Source organism: Semicossyphus pulcher, unplaced genomic scaffold, assembly GCF_022749685.1.
Source record: "Semicossyphus pulcher isolate SPU_LCO1_2020_fin unplaced genomic scaffold, fSemPul1.0.p SCAF_4, whole genome shotgun sequence".
NCBI lineage: Eukaryota > Metazoa > Chordata > Actinopteri > Labriformes > Labridae > Semicossyphus > Semicossyphus pulcher.
Window position 1 is genome coordinate 26,856,882 of NW_027211715.1, and position 12,341 is coordinate 26,869,222.

General features: G+C 42.4%; 1 protein-coding gene across 1 annotated transcript in view; it reads right to left on the reverse strand.

Annotated features, from left to right (window-relative positions):
* raver2 (ribonucleoprotein, PTB-binding 2) overlaps nucleotides 1-12,341 on the reverse strand; it is a 105,306-nt gene that overhangs the window by 43,465 nt on the left and 49,500 nt on the right. Inside the window, exons 3-4 of the mRNA XM_069679518.1 lie at nucleotides 6,468-6,775; nucleotides 4,902-5,066 (exon numbers count right to left, since the gene is read on the reverse strand). Coding sequence (XP_069535619.1) covers nucleotides 4,902-5,066; nucleotides 6,468-6,775 — 473 coding nt within the window. The remainder of the gene's footprint in view (nucleotides 1-4,901; nucleotides 5,067-6,467; nucleotides 6,776-12,341) is intronic.

Consider the following 12,341-nt stretch of genomic DNA (forward strand, 5'->3'; position numbering starts at 1 on the left):
TGTGACCATAATCTGAAGCACTAGCTGTGTCAAACAGCTCCAATCAGATGCTGTTTTGATGGGATTCGACCAAAATTCTTCCCCATTGTTAACTAATCACCCCCCGGCCTTTTCCCCGAGGAGAACAGAGCGGTCAGGGTTGTTAAGTTAAATATGTTGGTGCTAATGTTGCAGACTTTTTCTCTTCGTCCCGCTCTTGCGTCAGCTTCACTTTGGTGATGTCCTCTTAACTATCTAGCTGGGGTGGGTAAAAATATTGAACAAATAAAGGGCCCTAAACTGTCCCTTTGTTATAAATGAACAATCGCCTACTTGTTCCAACTGTTGCTAAAGAAAACACCGGAAAAAACTAAACTAATATACGAGGTAAGATTGTTGTCTTCAACTGTATGCAGCCCTACGGAAGCATACAACTGTACCTGCTCAATCGGCCATTAAATTGCCCTGAGGCCTGTTACAAATTGAATGGAATACACCCATCTTCCCTAACTCTGTTAAGCCATCTACATCTCCATCATTTTACAGATATGAGTATATCACAGGCCAAACTTGTCAAAGTATATGTGAGTGTGTAACTCGCTCTCAGCCATCATTATAACATTTATTGTTGCAAATATGCCAATAACCTCTCTCCATCCCGCTCTGTCTCCCTTCGACCCTCTATTAGTCCTGACACTGCCGGCCCTCTCCACCCTCACTCCATCCTCTCTCTAATAGGTCTGGCATTCTCACCGGCGTCCTCCCTCCTCCCTTCTTTCGATCCCTCCTCACTGTCTCCGTCCTGCTGTCCTTCCCGCTAATATGGTTGACATTCTTCACCCTCTCCTCCCTCCACCTCTCCTGGCTGACTCAGGATAAAGTGCTGCCTGGAGGGGCCCTTTTCGTGGGCAGCAGAATTATGGTGCTCAGGGCCAAGGCCACGGGTTAAGTGCACTCTGAAGAGAGGAGAAGCGACAAGATGGCTGGGCCGTACGTATGTGCACGGAGGAGGAAGAGGGTTTATGTAAGGCAGACTGGAGATGAGGACAGTAAGATATCCGGTAATGATCGAGAACAATATGCAGCAAACAAGTGTCTGTACAGTAGATGAAAACCTGAGGGGAGTTGATTGATTGATATCTTTATTTCAAGCATGTGAACACATTAGAGATAGACCGATATGGTTTTTTCAGGGCCGATACCGATACCGATTATTAGTAGTCAAGGAGGCCGATAACCGATATTTGGAGCCGATATTCATTTGCAGTAAAAGTGAAAATATTGGCGTCAAAACTTTGAATAATACAAACTCCAACACTTAACTTTGTTTAAATGCCTTTAAGCATAAGTTTATTAAATAAACAAACAAAAAGCGCAGGGAGTTCCCAGGGTCAGCAGCATCTCTTATAAAGTTAACTGAAAATTTAAATAAATAAATAAATAACTTCCTGAAGTTTTATAAAGTAAATAAAACAAAGTTAAATAAAATTTACAAAGAAATTAACTCTTATCAGCCGTCGGATAAAAATTTTTTAAAAAAAGGCCGATACCGATATGCGTCAAAATGCCGATAATCGGCCTGGCCGTTAATAGATTAATAACTAAATAAGAATGATAATAAAAGAATGAACAGTAAACCTATAAAAGTCAACACAAACAATACATGTTTGAAAAGCATCAAGATGTGGTTAATTTATGATCTTGCATTAAACATCCAGTCTAGCATCATACTGGAAGAGTATTTCATTAGCCACGCTAGCGCCGTATAGTAGGTATAAAGCAGATGCTGTAGCATTGGACAGTAGCTGCTAACATCATTGTGTTAGCATTATCAGTGTGAGCATGTTAGCACACTGATGTTACAGTTCGGCTAAAAGCACTGTGCCTACATCAAGCGGCAACCGCCAAAAAAACTGCAGTTCCTCGACAGTCCACTTGGGGCTGGCTCCAGAAGCCAAGAAATAACATTACAGCAGATAGGAAAATTTGAATTTTTACAGCAGAAACAAACATGTTTACAGCCTGGTACAATAAATGGTTTCGTTATTAATAGCACATTTTTACCGTTCATGATAACTGTACGGGGGGTGAATTTTTTTATAACACACCTGTTTTAATTATATTAAGCCTTAAATCATGGGGACCGGGTAACTTGATTGACAGGTGGATCCTGCTGGCTGTCTGCTAGACGTCAACACAGACACACAGTCACTGAACTTAACTTCACCTGTTTGTGTTGTTGGAGCCTTTTGGGGATTTTTTCATTCAAAGTTTGGACAAATAATCTCTCTGTGGGATTTATGGAACTTTATGGCCGTGCAAGAAGTCTGAGCTCCAGCTTTTCGGTGAGTTAAATTATATATGTTTTTTGCACATAGTAGCAGGTATACTGTGCTCACTTTAGCTGGCTTGTTAGACTGTTCAGTGTTTATCATTTATTTAATCGTCGGCCAGTAGGAGTCAGGAGTCGCTGGCTTTTCCCCGGAGAGATTACAGCGGACCGTAGTAATGAGAAGATCGGTTGTCTTAAGTTTCCCGTTACGTTACTTTCCGTTCACCCGCTCGAGTCCGCTACTTCTTTAGTCTGATAAATAAACACCTGCAGTCAGCCACCGTCACAAACAGAATCTCCTCTGTGGGAAAGTTAAACGAGCTCATTCACAAGCTAATGGATCAGCCACAGACACAGACTGCTTAGCTTTGATAACTTGGTATATCTCAACCCCTCTCCTCTGCAGCACCCTCTCATCCAAACTTCGTCAATTCAGGCTCCAGTAAACCAACATGGCGGCGGCCATATTTCGGCTTCATTTACGCAGTCGAGAAACAAATACAATGGGTGATGTCACGGTGGCTATGTCCATTATTTATACAGTCTATGGTGCAAACATAAAGCCGCGACTGTTCCTGCTAAATCAGCTGTCATGGTTAAAACAGATTTGCAGCGCTGTCCCACAAGCAGTTAATTCAGAAATACTGTGACTACTAGTTTGATTCTACCTCGTACGTTTTCATGTCCCAGTTTGTGCCGTTTCTGCATCCTGTTCAGAGGGTGTGCAGGGTTTTGTAAGCTTTGTTACCTAAGTATTCAAGTGCACACACTCTGAAGGGTGGTACAAACACACACACACACACACACACTGTTTCTCTCGCAGGCACAAACTGTACTGTACATAAAAAAATGCTGAACCGTAGGTCAAAGCCTGCTGGCTCTGCAACAGCGAAGCAACATGAGCTAAACACCCACAAAGCATCATGGGACCGGGATGATGTGGGTGTATTGATTTCTATGTGGGAGTGGGGCAGAGGGGTGGAGCTAAATCTGGAGATGCAGTGGATGACATAAACCCAGTGAGTGATGTCTAAGTGGGCATGAGGGGGCGGAGAGGAGCAGGGTGGTGAACTGAGCGAGTAAAAAACATAGAACAGAGGGAAGTGGGAGAGAGGGAGGGAGGGAGCTGGGTGAGGCCAGCGTCTCAGCAGCCACACCTCATCTTAAATCAGCACCTCTCACCTCTGTGGTGCTCAGTCTATAAATGTGTAGAGGGAAAGAGTCATCAACGTTAATATTAGAAGATCCTTCAGAGGAGTTTGTGTGATATTTTAAATGAATGATATTATTCTTAACTAGCACGGACATGTTCAGTGAGCTGTAACCTCTTGGATACATCATTCTGCAGATCTGATCTCGGACGAGGTGTGAAAACTAAAAGCCCTGTCACATTTTTGTGAGGCTGTTTTTATACTTGCTAAACTGCCAGTTGTATTCGCACGTCTGCTTTCAAAATACAATGATAATAAATAACTTTCTGCGCAATATACTTTTAATGCAAAGAGCTACAGAATGTGTCTCGACACCCAATTTCACACATACTAATTAGGTACACCTGTTCAGCTGCTCGTTAACACAAACATCTAATCAGCTAATCAGCTGGCAGGAGCTCGATGCATGTAGGCTTGTAGATGTAGTTGCCTGGGTCCAGACCTTTAAATCTGCCAGCTCCACCACAGTGACTGATTGGTTTGGCATCTCGATATGAAACAGCTGTTTTTATGTTTAAAAACTAATCAAATCATTGAGCAACGCGGGGGACCGACAAATGTCAATCAGCACAAAAAGACAAACATCATTTTGCAGCTGCTGTCAAACTGTGTCTTAAACCAAGGAGTAATAACAACAATGGTGTACGCTTTTGACAAGAGACGCTTAACATGCCATAGATGGTGTGTCTTCTCAATGTTGCCTGCCATCTTAAAGACCAGTGAAAATCAACTTTCTAACTTTGTAAACATCTCCATGTGTTGGTTTTCATGCGCTACAAGACATATCAGGGACGCTGCCGTTCCCAACTGGTGAACAATTTCGGCGTCGGCCCTCAGAGCCTCTCTTCATCTCTCCAACTTGCAGACATCTTTGCTATTGTCGTCTTGTAAATGATCCTTCTTCTTCAACCTCAGATGTTTTTAATCATCCTGTCATGTGCCACTCTTCTGGTTTTGCTCTGGAATATAAACATCGTAACCGCGCCTACTCGCTCGCGGTGAATGTTCCTGAGTGTTTCCTGCTGCGTTCACACATCAGCTCACCCTGACTTCTTGCGGACATTTTACGAGGAGGCTGTCGGGAAAAGTCTGCATAAAGTCGGGGTGAAATATCTGGCCGTTTGCATTCACACATGCAGCCCTCAAGGATAATGTCGGGAAATTTTCCGGGGTGCGGTGCATGTAGTGTGTTTTAACTTCTCTTCATTTCACTCTGAAATCCACAGCTCAACCAGTTTGTGGTTGTGTATCAGGGTCATTTTAAAATGTCCTTTAATTCAGGAAGATAACTTGGTCTCTGATTGGTTGGGTAAAACTGACCTCCAATGGAAATCGGTTCGATGCGTGGATGTACCTAAAAGTAGAGTTTACACACTCACCTGGCAGAAGACAGGTTTGTAGGTTTCCGAGAAGAGCTGGGCCATCTCCTCAGAGTCACAGAGGTCCAGCGGCAGCCGGTTCACACACAGACACTTGGAGTGCAGGTTCTCCTCCTGGCTCAGCTGGTTCACGTCCATCCACTGCACCATCAATGAGCGGTCGCCCTGCATGATTACAAATTAAAAAGCATGATACAGATCGGATGTCTTTCTAACCTTCACTGGTTTCACACTACAACAAGTACCCTCGAACATCTGCGCTTATTATGAATTCATATTTGTAAATATGGAATTACAAGCTATTAATTGCTCATCCTCTCAGCTCTAGAGTTCAGATTCATACACTCGTCAGCCCCTGAGCTACACTTCCATCGACTGTTTTTGTTTCACTGCTGATCACAAGGTCGGACGGGCTCGAGTGAGGCTAAGAGCACAACATCGAGATGCTTTTATGTTCAGCTGTTCTTGAAACAGATTTTTTGTGTATGCTCTAAACTTATAATCTATATTGAAACCAAACTCAACGGCAGAACCTGTCTGACTATTACGATCTGTTCTGGTCAGTTTCTATCAATGAGTGAAGACACATTGTTTTGTAGATGTACACAACCTACCTTGAAGAGTTAAACATGAAGTGTTGACCAAAGATTTAAATGTTACACTTCTGACCTGTTTTAGGTTTAAATCAAAATCAAATCACAGTTTTGTTTGGAGCTGAATTTAATAAAACTACTTAAAATATATTCCTAGAATCCAGACTAGGAATTGGCCCCATAAACCCATTAGGAAAATGTTTCCTGAGGTAATAAATTAGCTGAGAAGAAAGACAATTTTCCTATTTGTTTTCATAAAATTTGACTTTATGCAACCAGTGGACTCGCCCACTTCTGCAAGGCTTTACTTCTGAAACCTGGGGCCAGTTTCACAACGATGTTTTAGACTGGTCTATAGTGTTAGGCCAGTCTTCATTTTGCTCAAAGATTAGTCTAATGCAAGTAAGACCATTTCACAAAATCAAAGACTGACTCATTTTAAGCCCACAAAATTAGACTCCTTACCTCCAGGCTAACTCAGCTCTAAGACCCATGTTACCATGGTAACTATCAGTGACACCTGCCGGCCAGTAGCACCAAAGGTTTTTGGTGTTGTTGTTACACTCTTCGCTGATTTTTTCACGCAAAATGCCCTGATAACCTCCAATAGACCAACATTTTCTCCAGGGGTAAACAGACTTGAGCGGTTAAGTCTTAATTTACCCAGAATTCAATGCGCCATAGTCCTGCCTGAGATAGTCAAGAACTGAACTGCTTTTGTGAAACGGATGAATTTAGACGTCTATCTGAAGTCTGACTGTTTGTATATCTAAGCCGTAGTCAAAGTCTATCTTTGTGAAAGCGGCCCCAGAGGCTACGTCCACGTCTTATATACAGTCTGTGGTTCAGCCCAGGTTTGTATCATTTGTATGCATCCTCTACTTACCAAAATTACTCATCATATTTTCCATCTTAAAGATAAACCTAGCAACGTCATCAAATAATGAAACATGACAGGATTATTTTAACATACCATCGGTCGGCCCAGCAGCTCAGATCGGGCCCGCGAAGCAGAGTCCTTCTTCATGTACTCGACAAACCCGTATCCTTTGGAGTGGCCCGTCAGCTCGCTGTACACCAGGAAGGAGCGCTCGATGTTTCCGTAGGCACGGACCAGCTCCTCAAACTGCTGGGCGGTGAAGGTGTGGGGCAGGTTGGTGAGGCAGAGCAGCGAGTCGGTGGGCTGCAGGGTGACGTTGATCAGGCGTCCGCGGACAGTGCTGTGATGGAGGGAGCGGATGGCATCCTGAGCCTGGTCCCCGTTCAGCAAAGTCACAAAGGCTGGAGGAGGGGACATTATGGAGACAGCGACGAGAGGAAGAGACGAGGACAGACACAAAGAAAGAGATGCACAGACATAAGTGGACGGGGACGAGTGAGAGACGAGCGGACAAACACAAACATACATTTAAAGCAGACATTCAAATAACAGGCAGAAAGCAGCGTGTGGAGGATGCAGAAAGGAGACGCACAGTCAAATAAACATGCAGAAAAACAAGTCACATGAAAAGCAAAGAAAAGAAGTGACAGGCCGAATGTGGCAAAGTGACAAAAACAAGCAAAACCACAGACGGACAGTCATAAAGACAGACAGACACACACACAGAGAGAAAGACAACACATTAGCTAGAAAGCCAGAAGGGAGGCACTATGTAGGGGGAATCCACTGTGACACACACACATACACACCTTTTGTCATTAAAAAACAATGTTTATGTATGTCAAAGGTGGCCTGACCGTCCTTTTGTTTCCTCTTAATATAATTTAACTCCTTTTATTGAAACTGAAACCCTTATCCCACGTGTAGAGAGGCCAGGGGGATATTATTGCCGACAGAATGAGAGAAACATCAAGTATGTCCGGCGGTGAGTCTGTTAGTTCATGTCGAGTTAAAAACAGTAAGTGCAGTAAGAATTTCTAATAGGCTATTATTTATTGTAACAGTGATGCCTAGCTCAATGATTAAAAGAAAACAAAAAAATACACTGAGCAAAGGCCCGCTAATATAACCACACACACACACACACACACACACGCACACACACACTCATATAAAAACTATGATTTGAGGCTGATGTATAGAGCATCAGAAGTCTATGAAGCCTTAAACAGCCTCACACTTAAACAGCCACGAGTCATTGGCTGTGAAATGAGATGGAAATAAATTGATCTGGAAAGAGTAGCTAGGGAAGTGTGTGTGTGTGTGTGTGTGCGTGTGTGTGTGTGTGTGTGTGTGTGCGTGCTTTAATGTGATTGCCAATAGAAGAAAAGAAAAAACGGAGAAAAGTTGTCAACTAGGTTGATTAGTTAAAGCCCTGTAGGCCATTTAATTTAATTATAATTTTGGTTTAAATAACCTCAAACACAGAACGTCACCAATAATATTAAGTGTGTGCATGTTAAATTTTTTTTAATTTAATTTAATTTAAATTAATTTCATTAACAAAAATAATGACAAATGTTTTTTTTCCATGAAGAAGACGACACGTTGACGAGCTAAAAGTAGATCGCTGATAATAAAACCTCTGACGACTCGTATGTTTTGTTTTCGTTTACGAGATGAGACGGGACTTAAATGTTAGCGGCGAGCTGTCAGACATTCAAAATGCATATTTCCCCCCCCCTGTGCGTCTAATCTGTCCGTCAAAATACATTTATTCCTGTAACTGGGTAACCGGGTTGGAGAGGTATCACAAAGATGGTTGTGAACTTTCTGTGTTAACCCAGACTAAATCTAAAATAGCCGCCAAGACTAACACTGACCTCACCAAATAAGCACTCAGGGCTACCTAGCATGTAGCAGTGATTTTCTGCTAACAAGCGTCATAGGTACTTCCTAGTCTTTTGGTTCTCCCCTTCCTTGCAGCAGTTAAGTCGAGCATTGGAAACTTGTGATCAATTTTTAATACATTCTTTGCCTATGTGGAGGACGTCCGAAAGAAGGAGGACCATGGAGGAGATGAAAACGCTAGGCAACATTAGTACTAGTACATCTTAATATCAGCATGAAACTTGCAAAACTCCGCAAACTATTGCCCGACTAATAACATGTTTGGTGCATCATTTGGTGGGAGGGGCTTAGCTTAGCATGTTCTTATTGTCTACTGCAGCTTTAAGAAAAACATGTGTGTGAAATATAAACTCCAAGGATTTGAAACCAACTGGCTAACTTAAGAGGCTAGCCAAAAGTAAAACCATGAAACTTAATAAGTAGAAAAATCTCTGCCCAGCTGTGGATAAAACTGACCCAACACATATTGTACAGCTGAGGGGGTGAGTGCACTGGACTCAACTATTCAATAAATCACATGTAACTTCCAAGCAGAAGCAATATCCTGTGTCGATAGCTGTGACTTACTGCTGAGGGAGGTCAGAGAATGAGGCAGGGAAATATGTGCAGGACGGCAAATGAGACTTTCATCACCTCCCTAAACAACTTAGAGTACGTGGGAACTCCTGAGCGTCTCTGCTGCTCCACTGGACCTGCTCAGAGGCCAACAGTATCAAACTCTCAGGTTTGACTGTTTAAATCAGCAGGCATCGCTGAGAAAGAGCATGCACTTGCAGATGCAATAACAGAAAAATAACTCCAGCACCTTCTGGCGCCCTGAGTGTGAAAAAAAATGGAATAAATTTGAATTGTAAACATCGAAGCTTGCTGCTGTGGTGAGAGAACACAGGCCGAGGGGAAGGCCATAACAAGCAAGTATATGAATAAATATGCTGTTTTATACTGAGAACTTCTGAGGTTTAATGTAACCATAGTGACATTAAAAATTATATTTTTTTGTACAATTATAAACTGAATTTCATCTCTTAGTTCTTTACAGCGCAGCAGAACAGCTCACATGTTAACCCCAGACGCTGATAAAACCTCTGATTGTGCAGATTTAGCCGCAGCTCAGAAAAAGCTGCGTGTGTAAAGACAGCTATGTTTTGCACTACGAGCGTTTGATCTGCAGTAAAATATCAGCGTGCCTCAGGACGATGCTGCCCCTGCGGTCGTGCACCTGTGAGAACACAACCCGATGTTTTTTTTTACCAAAGCTACAACTGCACCTGCTGTCATCCTGACCCTACAGTCATGCACATGAAACGTTCTCTTAAGAGTTGTGAGACTATTTTTCATGAACTGATCTAGGGGTGCACATTATTGGAAAAAAGTGACAATTTTTTGTTCTCTACTATTTATTGCGATATAAAAACATTAAGGAAATCATACCAGATAAAGGCAGTGTGTTTTACTTCCTGTCGGCACACACAACCTCACACCGTGTGCGCTGCAGGTGTAGCCGCTAAAAGTAAACACTCCGCAGGCACGTCCGCTCTGTTACTAGCCCGTATATGTAGCCACAGCGCTAACAAGCACCAGGACGATGTGCAGCTGATAACGGCAATACACACACTGAAATGCTGCCTTGATCATCCCACTGACATTATCTGTGACGTCATGCATGTTTACAGTTTACAGGCAGGTGACACTCAGACTCTGCAGCTCAGCGTTCAGTTTACTCTGTGCTCTCATAAAGGGCTGCACTGATGTGATATCAGACAGACTTTTGCTGTAGATTAGTGACGGAAAACGAGAAAATGGCAAGAACTCTTTTTGCACCAAGCAACAGTAGCGGCAGCTTGACGAGTTTCAGTTAAGTCTCCTCACAATTGCACGTCCTGCAGTATGACAATCGCACATGCACACATCACAGTTGCGATGGTTAAACAAATTATCACGCAGCCCTAAACTGATCTGTTACAGACATAAAGTTCTGTTTATTAAAATGAGATACTTCTATATTTTTGTCAAACTACCTTCACACTAATATACAGAATATTAATATAATATGACGCAGTTTTAAAATCTTTAGGTACGTGACAGGCAGATCCATTATCCTGATTATGACCTGATTTCTGTGTTCCCATTATGATGTCTGAAGTGAAAGCCTGACAACCGGCTGGGTGGAGAATAAGTCAAGGATCACTTGTAGCTCTTGTCTTCCATTACTGGTGATAAGAAAGAGAAGAAGCCACATGTAGCCAACTTTGTTCAAATTAAGCATTGTTCAGGTAGCTGCAGGCAAAGAGGCTCCATCCTTGAATACTAAAAGAGCTCTGTGTGTACTTAAAATGATGCTGCAGAAGGCCATAGACTGTAAAAGGAAACCTTAATCTCCATTTTCAGATTCTACATAGAAATGTAGAATCTGTAGGAAGAGATGTGGATTTTAGGGACGGCAAGTGTTCTAGTTTCCGTTTAAACTACGCTTGTAGTCCGAGTAATATTGACCAATCACGTATCAGCAGGCTGCAGAACGAAAAACAGTCCTTGAGGAGAGCAAAAGCAGGCGGAACGTAATGACATCCCTACGCCCATCAGCGTCATCTGACTGATTTAGCTTCTTATTAATCTCTATAAACAGACATCTGCATGCTAACAGCTAACAATCTGTTCTAGATCAAAAGTTCAACTTGAGATAAATTCCCTTGATGCTGTGTCACGAAAGCCGTTCAGTGTTAAGATTTTCCAACCTCCTTGAATGCATCAGATCGATCCGACCTAAAAGTAGTTTTCTTCTCCTCTTGAAGACAGACCTGACGAAGCTTCATGTTTACTTTTTACTAATCTGCATCATGATGTTGAAATTTCGGCAAAGGTAAGAACCATTAATTAAAGTCAATTTTTCTGTAAATAATGCAGCACGCTTTTCCGTGTGCTGCAAGTCTTGGAGGTCTTGACTGGAAGTCGTTTACCGCTAACCGCTGGCTACACACCCGGCATGTTCACCGCTGTCCCCAGGAGGCTATATCGTGGTCAGACTACAGTTGATGGGATCTGAGATTGAGGAAACCTTAAAGACATATTGATAAGAATAAACTATGAGATAAAGGTACTCACTTGTACATTTCACACAAAAATGGTATAAAATGGTTGTATTGGTCATTAAGAATATTTTTAAAAATGACTTGTGACTGAATCTTAAGCAAAAATTAATCCACGCGCAAAAGTGTCATCAGTGGTTTGTTCTTTCTTAGGGTTGACCTCTAAAATAGGCACTGCAGAGCCCAGTTGGGCGTCTGGCACCAATATTTGTGTGGAAAAAGTTAAAGTATGTTAATTGATTTTATACCCAAAGTGGGCGAGTATTTTTTTTGGTTAAAAACATAAGGTCAGTCTAGCCTGCTGTGCGTCAAGTGAACATGTTCAGTGGTCACACAAGTCGCCCAGAAACAGCAAAACAGAGGAGAGAACCAAAGTGAGAAAATGAGGAGATGATTTATATTCGTTGGCTTCTGCTCCTGGTCTGAAATCACCACACACACCTTCACAACAAGACACGTCATAACACATTGCAAAATGCCAAGTGCTGTATCTGTAACCAAATGCACGACAAATAGTCCTGCCCCCACAGGAAATGCAAAGCTAAACGCCGGAGTTCAGCTTCCAGGCCCACATATCACTGAGCGATTGTGTGTTAAATTATTCAAATGAAAACACTGGCAGCTGGTGTCTCTGCCACTCATCAGAGGGAGCCAAGAAGCATCAGAGCCGTGAGTGATTTTTGGTGCTAAAGAAAATGCTGCTTCAATCACGAGCAGCGTTAGCTATGATTACTCGTAGAAGCTGGTTAAACGTCCACTTCGAGGCTGCGGGTTCAGCGGCATGAAAACTTGAAAACACGGCAACAAAAAACTCCAAAAAGTCATATTCCAATTTTCTATCATTATGCCGTGTGTTCGGCTCCAAACAATGCCCATCTGTACGAGCATGCGACAAATAAAAGTCTTGAATCAATTCTTCACCATAGAAAAGTTTTCTATTTCAACAGGAGCGTTCAAGCGAAGAGGAGGC